Raw genomic sequence first — 14,322 nt, forward strand, 5'->3', positions numbered from 1 at the left:
TTAAATTTAACAAATTAAAAAACAACGACGTACATGAAAAAACATGAAAGAATAAGTTAATATAAAAAAAAACTTGTATGGCAAAAATAAGCAGACAACTTTTTATAGAACACAGTTTTGGGATAATGAAAAAAAAATATTAGTTCAGAGGCAATTGACTCATCAATGATAGACGATAATAATAACAGTAATAATAATAACATAATATAATATAAATAGTAAATTTTTAATGATGGGGGAACAAAAAAAAAACGGTATGAAACTGATGGCAGACTTGTTATAGCTGATACATCGAATAAGCTATCTAACATTAAAAATAACTACTTTAATAATAAGGAAGGATATTAAGGATATTGACTTAGTGGCCAAAGCTGATAAAAATGATAGAAGATCTATGAATCCTCTTAACATTGGTAGTTGGGTAAGATATGTAGAGAGCTATAAAAACTTTAGAAGTTATGACAATGATCAAACAGGCAAATCTGCTACCACCTTAGTGAATTCTACAATAAATATTTGGTACCAAAACTTGGCTATACAAGACAAAGAACCTATAGATTGAGGCTATATATCGTTAAAATGAGAATTACGGGCGTATTTTAAGTTACAAAAAAAAAAAAAAAAAAAAAAAAAAAAAAAAAAACACACACACACACAATTTTGATTTTTGATTGCTGATTTTTGATTGTTGATTTTTTCAGAATAAATACTAAGGTTAGAGCAAATATCATTCATTTCTGATTGATGTACACATAAGTCTCTAAAAATTAAAATCGGGTATCTCTAATATGACGGATGCTGAAGCTTTTGATAAGTTCTTAATTGCTAGTCTCCAATCAGCACGAAACTAAAATCCGTATAATGGATGTAATTGATATGGATAATCCTATATTGGGTAAAGTTATTAAAGTCGCTTATCACACATATGAGGATAATTGACAAAAATTATAACAGTAGTGTGAGTTCAAATAATGTGCATATTAAATGTGATGGTATAATTTAAAGAAGAAAAAAAAAGAAAGAGAACAGAAGGAAGTATAGTTTGAGACTTGTTTATTTAATGCAAAAAGAATGATATAAGGACTATTTCGTGTCTACACAACTACATGTATTATACTAATGAATCCTAAATCAAAGAGATAAAATAAATAGAAAAGAACAAGAGTCATGGAACAATGTTAGTATTCATATATACACGTCTTGTTGATTCAAGGGATTGATCTGATTAAGTTTTAAATAAAAAATTTATTATTCAATCTGAGTATATGTTCCTGATATTTTTTATATTTTATTTTATTAGATCAAAGACGACCTGAATCCTTTGTCGAGGTTATAAAAATAAAGATTTTAGAAATGATACGATGTCTTATAATTGATACATCTAGACGATTGGATGTCAATAAGTTTTATATTATTTACAAGATGTTATATACAGAGCTTGTTCTATAACAACTATAAGTGCGTGTATCTTCCTCCATATTCGCCAGAGCTTAATCCCATCGAGCAATTTTGGGCGTTGGTTAAACATAAAGTTAGACGTTAAAAGCTTAAAGATACCGAAACCCTGCAAGAAAGAATTGTCGGTGCTGCGAATGAAGTTCCTATTCAACATTTTGAAAATATAATTCAACATTCAAAGAACCAGTTTGATAACTGTTTGAATCATATTCCAATTCAATACCTAATATTTTTATATAAAATAAAGTGTGAAATGACCCTCTCACAATCCACGAATTGAACTTCAAACAACCGGTGTTTTTTTTTTTTTTTTTTCTAATTTCTTGTGCTTCTTCTTCTCTCTCCCCCCCCCCCCATTTTTTTTAAATCTGCGTGAGGAAACACAAGAAATTAGCAAAAAAAAAAAAATATGCATACTTTTCTTATCCTCAGTATTTACATTGCTGCATATAGTAAATCATAATAATTTACTATATTGCCTATACACATCATAAATTAAATATATAATGAGGCTTATATGTTTAGATTGTTTACATACGTCTTTATTTTGTTTCTTCTTATTAAATTAGTGTCTATGAAAATGTTTAAATTGATTTCCTTGTATATAAAATGATAATATCATGATACAGTCATTATATACATACTATACTGTACTATACTGCACTGTACTATACTATGCTGTACTATGTAGTAATAAAGATAACATTAGCTTATGTACGCTCTAGATTTTGCTTATTGTTGTTTGTTACACGCTACTTTCTATATAGTATAGTAATATTATACGCCATTTGGTTAACCTAAAATAATATATTAATAGAACAATATGCATGATATGAAAATACATTAGTGCTGATCCTTCTTCTTGATTAAGAAACAAAGCAAAAAAAAAAAAAAAAAAAAAAAAAAAAAAAAAAAAAACGGCCTAGGCTCCTTTCGTTATTTACATATTGTATACATGTTTCCTCTTTTGAATTCCTACTTTCTCCTTTGTTTATCTTTTTTAATTACTACATTTTTTTCCTTATCTTCTCCTTTTTTGAAAAGGTACATTTTATGCTTTGCTTATAATAATGTATACATGAACAAAAAGATAAAAAGATATAAAATGTTTAATGCTTTGTTTTATTACAGAAGAGTAGTTAGTTAATTGTATAGAATACAAATTATAATTAATATTTATTTACTTTTTTTGATGAAACATATTCCTTCTTTAGACTGCAGTAGTACACATAATAATTTTAGCTTTTTTTTTTAAAAAAAAATTTATACAATGCATGATTTTCATAATTAATCACACGTATATTTTAATACACTTACTCTACATTTTCTCTCCTTAAAAAAAGTAAGCTAAAAAAAAAAAAAAAAAAAAAAAAAAAAAAAAAAAAAAAAAAAAAAAAAAAAAAGGAAAAATAAAAAAAAAGGGATATAAACACGTCTTATTTTTCAAACAAAATTCCTCTTTCTTCCCTATTATCCTTCTTCTTCTTTATTATCTTTTCTTACTATTATCCTTCTTATTCTTTATTATCTTTTCTTATTATTATCCTTCTTCTTCTCTATTTATTATACTTCTTCTTCTCTATTTATTCTCTTATCTTATTCTCTTTCTTCTTCTTCTTCTTCTTCTTTAAAAACCATAGACTTGAACATAATGATGACGATATACATATAAATATATCTCTATCTATGCGGGACACATTGACAGGTAGATGTGAAGGTGGGCAACTAGTATATCATTCTACCCTTTACTGATGGGTAATAGGTAGAGGGTAGGCGTCTCTATATCCCCACCGGGCTGGGTGCAACAAATGGGTCTCTTCAGCAACTTGGTCTCAACAATCGTCATTCTAGTATTATCTCTCCATAATGTTATATTTTAGACCCTCCACCCCATATTTTAGACCTGAATGTTCAATTGGTTTTTTATTGACTTTTTATTTTATTTTTTTATAAAATAATGTTCTTACTAACTTTTATTTTTTAGCTCTCTTTTATATATAAAATACATATTATTGCTTATAAACTGTATAATTGTAATAAAATCTATTATTTCCTAAATATTATTTAAAAGTGTGAATTTTCTTTAACGTATTTCTTGAATATGTACTCAACATAATAATAATAATAAAGATGTGTAGTGTATAGCTGGATAGATAACTTCTTCTTTATTAATGTATATGTATACACATGGAAAAAAAATGTTTATGGATTACTAAATTCATCATGAATTAAATATACACTTCTTTATTACCAATGATGAATAGCTTGTAAGTGGAAAAAAATATTTAAATAAAGTATTAATACACTTTTGTTCATGTTACTGGTTTCTATCTTTACATGTAAAGAAAAAAAAAAGAAAAATATCTTTCTTGTTCAATACAAACTAGTCAAGTTTAAACTTACTCATCTAGTCCATGTTGATGCAAATTAACCTTTGAAATCATGACTTTTTTAAATGGCACACACTCAATTAATCTACGCATCTGAGAGAATAGTTCCTTTTTATCATTCACAAGGTATCAAAGTATACAGAAGGAAGATTTTTTTTTTTTTTTTTTTTTTTTTTTTTGGACAAGTGCTTTGGTTAATACGCGAATAATACTGCATTAAAAACAAAGGTAAAATAATTTTATCTGCTAAATTTTATAAGCAAGATTTATTGAGCATATCAAGGTTTTTTTTTTCTTTTAAAAAAGAAAAAAAGGAATAAATATAATTTTATATGCAGCAGCACTCGAAACATGAAATCAGAATATATGTAATCTTTATTAAGCTATTTTTACCTCATCACCATAGTATGTGTAAATTAAAGCAGAGAAAGCTTGTAACTCTTTAATATATGCAAAAGCCTAATTATAAGATGGTTATTACAAAATAAAAACAATATCAAGTAACTGTCTATGTTTCTTACATTCAAGTATTCATTTCCAGCAATGACTAGATGAGACTGTCTACCAATTATAGGTAAAAGATTAGCCAATGTCATCTTTTTACTTTCCTGTTTCTCTAATTGAAGCACTTCAGCAGGTGAAAGCTCTCGAATACTACTGCCCAACATTAAAGAATTGTTTTGAGGTAATAAAGACGTTACAAAAGTATGATGATTAAAGATAGCAAATACTTCATTTAAACATGAATTTAATACTTGATAAAAGTCAGGACTATAGACAAAATGTTAAACAATAGATGCTATTAAGCTTTTTTTTTTTTTTTTTTTACCTATCAATAAAGTCTCTTGTTTCATTTAATAACTTTTTAAGGGAAATAGTTGAAGTATTTTCTTTAGCATATACTTCATCAAATCCAACGCTTCGAATATATTCTAACTCTTCTTCTTCTGTATTAGGCAGCATCCATGATTGATAACTTGTTTTGGGAGAGAAGGAGGAGGTTAAGAGTCATGCATGTGATATATACGTCTTAGTTTACCTACCTAATTGGCTTATTGTCTTGTTCATATTCAATTCGTGTACGAAGCTTACTTAATAATTCTTCTGCTTCTTGATAATTCAATGTACTCTTCAATGGGATACTATCATATAACGAGTTAAACTGCTTATCATCATTATTTGGGCTATTTTGTAGGGATATACCTTGAAACTATTTCATTGACAGCTTCTTCTACTCTTTTTGCACAACTCTTCCATCCACGATGGAGTAGCCACCAACTTACACTCAAAAACATACGTTCAATTTGAGGATCCAAGAATCCAACATCAGGTTCTTCACCTTCTTGTTGTAATCTAATCGTAGGCTCACTTTTATTAAGGATAGAGACAGACCAAATATATGTAAATCGACCCAATAGATTTAATTGAATATGAGTTAATAAGGTCAACAATGTGACTGAATAAATAGATGTCAAGGTACGAATAAAGCCTGCATATGAAACAATACAAAAAAAAAAAAATAGATGAATAAATGTTACGATACATGCACAAATATAACTTGTTACTTTTTGACTTGATGTCTTCCCAGAGAATATGTTTTTCCTTTTTACTTAAAATGCCTGCAGGTCGTTGATCTACTTCGCTAATTGAAGAAGTTAAACTTCCTACACTTGAATCCAGCATAGTTTGATTATTATTATTCTTTTGTTCCGACTCTTCCTGCGTTTGATTATTTTCTATCAATACTACAGAATCTACTGTTGTCTCCTTTAACTGATTCATCGTTTCTTGCTCTTCTTTAAAGATAGCAGCATGTTCCCTCTCTTGTTTTAATTTTAATTCGATTTTTTCAAGTTTTCTTGATTCTTGTAATTTAGCCCAATCTTTTTCAATGTTCATCTCTGTCAAGATCTGATCTCCCAATGTAGGCAAAAGTGATAATACAGTAAATACACAATCATTTTGGTTTTGTTGAAATCGACGTTTAAGGCTATGTTAATAATAATATTAAAAAGAAAAAGGGAGAAAAGGTTAAAAAGAAAAAGAAAAAGAAAAGTTATGAAAATCCATTTTACGTTATTTACTTTTCTTTTGCTAATCTCTCAGCAGTAGACTTTTCTTGAATATCTCGAAGTTTATTAGAAGCATATTTTCCAGCCAAGTAACCACCACCAGCAATAGTAGCAGTAATTAAAAGACCTTGACGATGTCGTTTTATGTAATCTTTTATTGATGTAATCAAGGTCATTTTCCTAAGATGAGAGCAAAAGAAGGATAGACCAAATAGTAATAATAATTTATGGGGGTCTTTTTTTTTTTTTTCACATGAAGGATTGCGGAGGACTAATCATAATTTATTGTTACAGTCTTTTCGGGTGAAAGTAACACTTTGTTAAAAATTTTGTTAATTGTAGATGCATTAATATAAAAATTTAGACAACGTAAAACTTGTTAGTAAAGAAAAATAAAAACTTCTGCTGTCCTATATAAGAGACATAAATATTAATGTTTTTGTTAACAAGAGAATGCAGAAGAACAATCTCGACCAGTTAATATCTTTTGAGAGATTTAATGAATCTATTTAGTAGTCATAATGACTTTTATTATGAACTTGGTTAATAATAATTCATCAGTAATTTTTACAAATGTAAGAAGGAATAAAATGGTACGCTCATTATGACATATAAATATCGATTGTATCGTGGTTTATATGTTTATACTAAGGGGGAAAAAATACATAATACTATTCATATAGACAAGTAAATATGCCCTGGAGGGAGATGTATTCTAGATATTCGAGCTTCGATATTATATTGTGAGCCTATGAAGGAAGACAGAGCTATGTTTTATCAAAATCAGTTATGGATATAAATGAATTTCATCATGATGGATAATTATAAAGTCTACCACAGTCATTTTATTCTGAAAGCAGTTGAAGCATAGGGATGTAAGCTATTATTTATGCTTCCCAACTTACCCTTTATAAACCTAATCGAAGAGAATTAGTCCAAGATATATAAGAGAAAACACCGCCCAAGAAAGAAGATAAATTGATCCTTCATATATTCCTATATGACATGAGATTAGACTATTTAGCTTATAATTCTATTCCGAATTTAGACACACTCCCTGATATAGACCGACTACCCGAACCCTATTCCTAAAACCCTTTTCTCTTTTCATAATATTAACTTGACTTTCCTTTCGTTAATATTAATTTTTTTTTTTTTTTTGAACTGACTAGGGGTAAATTGGCCATCCTTCAGGTAACTTTAATTTTATTTATTTATATTAAAAATGATATATGATATAACTTGGAATACCATAAACAGAAAAGCCCATGGATTTCACCATCTTTGCAAAGCCTTCTGTGTCTAAATGATGTTGATAGATAAACGGAGGAAATATGGCGCCTTCTCTATGTACAGTTGATTTAACGAATATAAACGTACCACCCACCCCATCTAATGGTACAATGTCCTCTTTTCCAGTATTTGTTGGCATATTTATGAGCTATATAAATATATATGTATATATATGTATATATTTATTTATTTATAAAGTTAAGTTAGTACTCGATATAGACTTATACAAGTAGATGAATATTTACTAAATGACGACCTATTGCATATTTATTATAATCTAGAATAAGAAGAGTAGGATTGTTATAGTAGCGTGATTAGTTTATTTATTTATTTATTTATTTATTTTGTTTATACCTTCCATTAAAACTTCGTGTTCAGGTAAATTATATTGTCTTTCTAAAGACAAGTCACTTTCTTGCCAGTTATCTCGATCGTAACCCCAAAATTCATTATCATCCTCTCGTTTTAATAAACAATTAGGTACGATGACATCCATGTCAAATTTTATCAAATCTCCAAAGATTGTCCTTGGATAATCATAAAGTTCTATATCTATCCATGAAACCCATTCATGATATTCTCTTAAACTTGCTGTTAAGAGAAAATTTTTAGCTCTTGCCAAATAAGCTCTCTTTGAATTTAAGGGATCCTCCATTGTGTCAGGTCTAGAATCTAATTGAAAATTCTTTTCATAGACGTCAATTTTATAAAACGTCTGTGTCTGTCTCCATCTATTTTGAAATTGATGAATGGCTGTATAGAGTTTCTCAAGGGATTGATCACTAGAGTCAGAGACCAAAAGGGCGATAGAGATACGATTATTTGAATAATGAGTATTATCTAATAATTGAAAGAAATGATCTATATAGTCTTGATGGTTTTGTACAATGGATAAGACGAGGACATGAGGCTGATATGTAAGTGTATTGTTATTCATATTCAAATAGAAATGATTTCTTTCGGGCAGTTGAGTATGATTGGAATGAATAAAGTCTCGACGGCTTGTAGTTTTACATTCTTCTATTCTCAAGTTATCCTCGTCTTGTACATTATTGATGAATGTCAAATTTTGATTTTCGAAACCCATTTTTTTAGAAAAATAGAGTGAAAAGGATACAAATAAAGTACATAAAAATAAGATTCGATATTTATTCTTTATCTTTGATATAAATGACACCATCACCATACATATATAAATAAGGAGAAAAAGGAAAAGGAAAAAAGAGAAAGAAAGAAAAGTAGTAAAAAAAAAAAAAAAAAAAAAAAAGTATTATATATATAAATACATGTATATCCTTTTCTTTGTTACTCAAAAGGGCTATTTTTATATTATACACTGTAATAAGGTATAATTATTAGTAAGTGGCTGCTGCTATTGATTTTTTATACTACATAGGATTATCAACCTTAAATAAGCCAATAAAAATAGATTCCCTTAAAATAAGATATACCCGACACAAATCAAAAAATGACATACATTGTATATTTATATACAAATATGTATATGTATAAAATGACATGTATAATCCGTTAATATATTATATATACGCAAGTCTATTGCTGATGTTCATGTAAAAATCGTTCATAAATATCTAGTCTTCCATCTAATATTTGATCCTCTGCTTTTTCACAAATTGGTATTATTACTTCTTGAATATGCTGTTTAGTAATATATTTTGTATTTATATCCTTCCGGAGAGCTACTGTACCAGCCTCTCTAATATATATACATATATACTTATTTAGTATACTTGTAATCTAGATATACTATAAATACATTTACCTAAATAGGTTTTCTAAATCTGCACCAGAACAAAATTCGGTTTGCTTAGCTAATTCAATAGGATCAATCGCTTCATCCTTATTATTTGTAACAGAGATAGTTTTTAAAAGTCTTTGAATAATATCTACACGATCTTCAAATGTAGGTAATTTAACATAGATAAGTTGATCAAGACGACCTGGTCGAAGTAAAGCATCATCAATTTGATCTGGTCGATTCGTACAGCCGATTACAACAACACCTTGTCTACCTTCAACACCATCAATCTCATTCAGCAATGTACTCAAGACACGCTCATTGACTCCATTACTTCCCTCATCATTCATATCAAATCCTCTTCTTGTAGCTATTGAATCCATTTCATCAATGAAAACGATACAAGGAGAAATACGTTTAGCTGTAGAAAACAATGTTCGTATTTTATGTTCTGTTTCGCCAAGATACTTTGAAAATATTTCAGGCCTATTACAACATATTAGCAAAAAAAAAAAAAAAAAAAAAAAAAAAATAGCAAGTAAATTCTAATATGAACCCTTTAATAGATATAACATTCATCATTGATTCTGACATTAATGCTTGCGCAAGAGCAGTTTTACCACAACCAGATGGACCGTACAATAATAACCCTGATGGAGGCTTCACTCCTAATCTGATAAATACATCTGGTTTTAATAAAGGTAATAAAACTGCTTGCTTTATTCTATCCTTTATCTTTTCATAACCGCCTAAATCATCCCAGCTTTTTGATTTCTTTTTTCTTGTAATTGATTCTGTTGGTATTCCTATTTGTTGAGAAGGTCTATAGATCTCTAATGCATACTCAAAATCTGATAATTGGACTTTATATTTCTTTTGTTCAGTTGTTGATATCGATAATTGTTTAAATTGATCAATCAAGTTATGATTCGAGTCATGAACAGATCTCATTGCTTTTAATTTAGCTTGTCGAACAAGTAGTTTTAAATCTCTAGCGACGTAACCAGATGTTTTCTTTTTTTTTTTTTTCATTAATACATGTTACTGTAAACATATATACTAAATGTATATTTACCATACTAATTTGAGTTGCATAATAATCAATCGTATCTATTGTCTCTGATTCTATTTCTTTTAATTGCAAATCTTTCAAGAAATATTTCAACAACGCCTTTCGTTGTGGACTTGAGATAATTGTATAAGTACTTGTTTATTTTTTATCTTTTGATAACTTACCGTGAGGGTATAGGAATTAACATATGCTGTCCAAATATATCTGAATTTTGAAGTGATTGAGGCAATGATCTAAGCTGACATGCTAAGCCAATAACGATTACAGAGCAACTAGATCCCTTGTTAACAATCTTTTGAATCCCTTCTGATAAAATAGTTAATATCTTTGTTGTCTTGTTATTATTTTTATCAAGTGCATCTAGATCATGTATAACAATTGTAGCTGGTATATGCTGTTGAATAACTTTATTCAATAATAAAGAGAAAGGATTATATTTTTTGAATTGAACAAGATCATATTCTTCTTCATTAAATAAAAGTAAATCGTGAATTGATATTTCATACATTGTACAACCAAGTACTTCATTGACAAGTCTACCAAGCAATTGATTAAATTACATGTTTTTCTTTTTTTGTTAATGTTATTATTATTATTATCATGTATATTTACTTTACTAGTCTCTTTTTTCCTACACCAGATACGCCATGTATCAAAATAGATTTAACAACAGGAATACCAAGTTTATAATAAGCCTCTGAATTCTCTAATGAACTCCCTAAAAACATTGCATGTAAATTAGTCTAATTTAACATTAACTTTGTTTGTACATGTATTTACGCATCATTTCTTTTAAACTCGTAATGTAAATGTCTTTTTGATCCTCATTAGATAGTTCAATAGTGGGGGCAACATGTTTTGTAAATGAAAACTGAGTATCATTATTGATCTTTTTTTCAAGATTGGAATTAACTGAACTTTCTACATTGAGAATATTGATTATTAAATCTTTGCCATGAACGTGCCACTTGATTTGATCATTTTTTCTAATCTAATTCAAAACGGATCAATAGGATGATATAAGAACATTTCTTTATATATATTTATTTACAATGTTTCTATTTAATCGACGTTTGATCAGATCTATATAAATAAGGTCATGAGGTTTGATTTCTATCTGAACATGAGTTGCGATATCGTAAGAAGATGGATTAATTTTATATTTATATCCCATTGTCTTTTTTTTTTTTTGGAAGAGAGGAAAAGTTGACCATGATTATTATTATTTTAATATTAAATAAAAATAAAAAAAAATCGGATTACATAATAATCCTTTTTTTTTTTTTTTTTTTGCACAACTATGATCTACGTTGTAGTAGCTAGTATTATTGTATGTATTATGTAACCTTCATTGAAATATACCATAATAAATCAAATTATTAGAGTTTGACATTTGCCTTTTTTTTCGGTTTTGTTGTGATAATAATACTCCTTTTTAATGTAGAATTATTAACAGATGATTGAGTTTAATTAAAAAAAAAAAAAAAAAAAAAAAAAAAAAAAAAAAAAAAGTAACTCATAAAGAGATGCCATCATACTTCAATTTCTTGAAGGATAGCGCAGATGATAGAAGAGTATTGCTTTACTAAAAAGAGGATTTAACTTTTTGAAGCTAACTGTAGCGGATAAACTTTATAATCCATTATAAAAAGTGCAGTGTAGTCATTTCAGTTTTATTTTACTTTTTTTTTGTCTACAAAGTGTATATAATTTTCTTTATGTATATAAACTAGAATGTATATGAATGTATATGTGTATATATGAGAGTACAGAAAATTTTAATATGTGTATGCTAATTCAAGGAAACATTTATAAGAAAAGGGATCTTATTTCTTCTTTCCATTAGCACCACCGTTAGCAGCCTCTTGTGCCTTTCTTGCAAGAGCAGCTTCTTGTTTAGCTCGCATGATAGCAGCATCACTAAAAAAAATAAAAAAGAACTGGGTTAATTACAAAACCAAAGTTCTTTACTTTTCTTATTTTTAAACCCATTTACACACAAGATTCATTACTTTTCTTTCTTTTGATTTATAGTTAACCCGTTAAGGTTAGTCTTTCCCTTATTCTCTTTTTCCTTCTTTTTCAAATTCTTTAAACGAGCTTGTTCTCTTTGATTACCACCTTTACATATTTACATTTAGTTTTATATTACCTTATCTTTCTTATCCTTATGCTACTTACGGGTCATTTTCTTTTAATATCGAGATAGTTTGGGGAGGAAAGAAGAAATAAAAAAAAATAAAATAAGGAGAAAAAAAGGAGATAAAAAAAAATAGAATTTGATAGAAAAAAAAAAAAATAACTCAAACGAGAATTTTTGGCTGGTTGAGCGGAAATTTTTTTTTTTTTTATCAAGTACAAAATAAATAAAAAAAAAATAGTAAGGGCAGACTTTAATACAACAAACTGGTAAATTTATCACTTCTTTATTAGTAAAATATAGTTTATCTTACATACATTTTTCTATAAACTGTAATTTCTTTAAACTCTAGTTTATTTAACTATTTCATTCAAAATGTAAAACATCGGCTCATTTATACTACAAAGTTTTACTTTATTAAATTTCAGACAATTCTCGATTTAATAGGACATGTTTTGCTTTTAGAATAAATTATATAGTTATTGAAAGAAAGAAAAAAAAAAGAAGATGGGAAAGCTAGGCTAATATAAATTATTATATAGAATGAATTAAGCAGTCTACTAACATGTACTTACAAGTCTCTTCTACTACTACTACTACTACTCCTACTTTAATATGAAATAAATATAAATTCAAACTCAAAACAATATGATTGGATAATATCATAGTGTGACCTTGAATTTCATAGACTGGTGGGTCTGTTTAGACAAGCATGCAGAACAATCCCCGTTAATTAACATCCATATTTTTTTTTTAAAAAACTATTTCTCCACATAATAATGTCTTTAAGATCTGGTAATTAATGAACTTATGGAATTAAAAAAAAATGAAAAAGAAAATAGAGAAAGAGAAAGAGTGTCATCTATAAAGACTTGTAATGATGTTTAATTTTTAATTCTTATAGTTAGTCATTCATTGATTCGTAATTTAAAACCTGTCAATAATAATAACATTTTTGTTGCTGCCCCCTGTTGTATACGTACTTGTAAGTAATAATGATATATATCTATGTATATGTTTTAATAGATTCTATCATATGCAATATAGATGCTACAGAAAAAAAAGCAGTCGTTCATCCTCCTAGACGTACCTACCTTTATAATCAATATAATGAGATTGTAGAAAACAATCAAGCTGTGTTTATTTTCCAACACAGCAATTTGGCAGTCAAGGAATTCACTCAGATTAGACAGCAAATAAGTCAAATAACAAATCAAGCCAAGTTTACCGTCTTACGTACAGGCATCTTTTCTGCGATTTTACGTCAAACAAAATATGCCAATTTAAAGCCCTTAATAGCAGGACCTACTTGTGTTTTATCTTTAAATAAGGTTGAAGATCCCAGTGCACTAAAAAAATTAGTGGAGACAATGTCCAAGAACAAAAAACTATTGCTCTTGGGTGGTAAATTAGATGATGTCTTGCTGACTCAAGAGGATATTTTAAAGATAGTCGATTTACCTCCTCTTAATCAACTTCGAGCTCAATTAGTAGGTACCATTGAGGCTCCTGCACGTAAATTATTAGGCACTTTGGAGCAACCTGCTAGTGAATTACATAGTGTTTTGAGTAGAAGAATTGAATAAAAAAAAAAAAAAAAAAAAAAAAGAGAGAGAGAGAAGGAGCTGTTATACATATCTTTCGTCTTTATTATAAAAAATGAATATCATGACTTTAATTTTTATTTTCAATCACAGTGAAGTGAATAAGGAGCATCAAGATAATATTCATATCTGCTGAGAATGAATAATACTGGATTTGGAAAACAAAAAAAGGGGAGGTGGAAAGGGGAGAAAGAAAAAAAATCATTGTAGCATTAATATACAAGTGTTAGTTAGTTATAATTGATAAAGTTATTCCGAAGCATACTTTTAGTCGTGTCAACATAGTGGATCATATGACCGTTGTCCGAAGAGAATAACAACAATTGGTTGGTTCATCATTCATTTGACTATGTCATTTGTATGACAATGAATTAATGAACGTGGGGTAAAATAAATTCGTTACTATGATATCATCATTGATACCAAAAAAAAATTCCAATAATTGTCTTTTTTTTTTAAAGTTTTCAATATATTGAATATTAAGCTTTGAAAATAAATTTACGCTAATAAATAACAATGTTGACTTACTTGAAT

The 14,322-nt window shown here is 28.0% G+C and overlaps 6 protein-coding genes across 6 annotated transcripts; 1 reads left to right on the forward strand and 5 right to left on the reverse strand.

Annotated features, from left to right (window-relative positions):
* Positions 1-4,004: 4,004 nt before the first annotated feature.
* BX663DRAFT_468801 (Peroxin-3) lies at positions 4,005-6,122 on the reverse strand. Its single transcript, XM_051524101.1, has 7 exons — positions 5,933-6,122; positions 5,414-5,838; positions 5,052-5,337; positions 4,892-4,990; positions 4,678-4,824; positions 4,370-4,619; positions 4,005-4,307 (listed from the first exon to the last, which is right to left on the reverse strand). The coding sequence occupies exons 1-7, from the start codon at positions 6,094-6,096 to the stop codon at positions 4,227-4,229; spliced, it is 1,452 nt and encodes a 483-aa protein (XP_051385017.1). The 5' UTR covers positions 6,097-6,122; the 3' UTR covers positions 4,005-4,226.
* Positions 6,123-7,139: 1,017 nt separating this feature from the next.
* BX663DRAFT_430398 (uncharacterized protein) lies at positions 7,140-8,150 on the reverse strand (the record flags this gene model as incomplete). Its single annotated transcript, XM_051522797.1, has 3 exons — positions 7,140-7,361; positions 7,459-7,490; positions 7,568-8,150. 3 exons carry the CDS (start codon positions 8,148-8,150, stop codon positions 7,140-7,142), a joined length of 837 nt encoding a protein of 278 aa, XP_051385018.1.
* Positions 8,151-8,767: 617 nt separating this feature from the next.
* On the reverse strand, positions 8,768-10,004 carry BX663DRAFT_430746 (P-loop containing nucleoside triphosphate hydrolase protein; the record flags this gene model as incomplete). The annotated part of the gene is made up of 3 exons (XM_051522820.1): positions 8,768-8,930; positions 8,997-9,458; positions 9,529-10,004. 3 exons carry the CDS (start codon positions 10,002-10,004, stop codon positions 8,768-8,770), a joined length of 1,101 nt encoding a protein of 366 aa, XP_051385019.1.
* A 164-nt stretch (positions 10,005-10,168) lies between these two features.
* BX663DRAFT_308627 (uncharacterized protein) lies at positions 10,169-11,242 on the reverse strand. Its single transcript, XM_051522059.1, has 3 exons — positions 11,096-11,242; positions 10,657-11,030; positions 10,169-10,580 (listed from the first exon to the last, which is right to left on the reverse strand). Exons 2-3 carry the CDS (start codon positions 10,770-10,772, stop codon positions 10,205-10,207), a joined length of 492 nt encoding a protein of 163 aa, XP_051385020.1. The 5' UTR covers positions 10,773-11,030; positions 11,096-11,242; the 3' UTR covers positions 10,169-10,204.
* Positions 11,243-11,686: 444 nt separating this feature from the next.
* On the reverse strand, positions 11,687-12,302 carry BX663DRAFT_501440 (uncharacterized protein). Its single transcript, XM_051526481.1, has 3 exons — positions 12,226-12,302; positions 12,057-12,165; positions 11,687-11,964 (listed from the first exon to the last, which is right to left on the reverse strand). Exons 1-3 carry the CDS (start codon positions 12,230-12,232, stop codon positions 11,871-11,873), a joined length of 210 nt encoding a protein of 69 aa, XP_051385021.1. The 5' UTR covers positions 12,233-12,302; the 3' UTR covers positions 11,687-11,870.
* Positions 12,303-12,782: 480 nt separating this feature from the next.
* BX663DRAFT_501442 (uncharacterized protein) lies at positions 12,783-13,788 on the forward strand. The gene is made up of 2 exons (XM_051526482.1): positions 12,783-12,979; positions 13,089-13,788. The coding sequence occupies exon 2, from the start codon at positions 13,180-13,182 to the stop codon at positions 13,768-13,770; it is 591 nt and encodes a 196-aa protein (XP_051385022.1). The 5' UTR covers positions 12,783-12,979; positions 13,089-13,179; the 3' UTR covers positions 13,771-13,788.
* The last annotated feature ends 534 nt before the right edge of the window (positions 13,789-14,322 follow it).

This window comes from Cokeromyces recurvatus (assembly GCF_025118155.1).
Source record: "Cokeromyces recurvatus strain NRRL 2243 chromosome Unknown BX663scaffold_6, whole genome shotgun sequence".
NCBI lineage: Eukaryota > Fungi > Mucoromycota > Mucoromycetes > Mucorales > Mucoraceae > Cokeromyces > Cokeromyces recurvatus.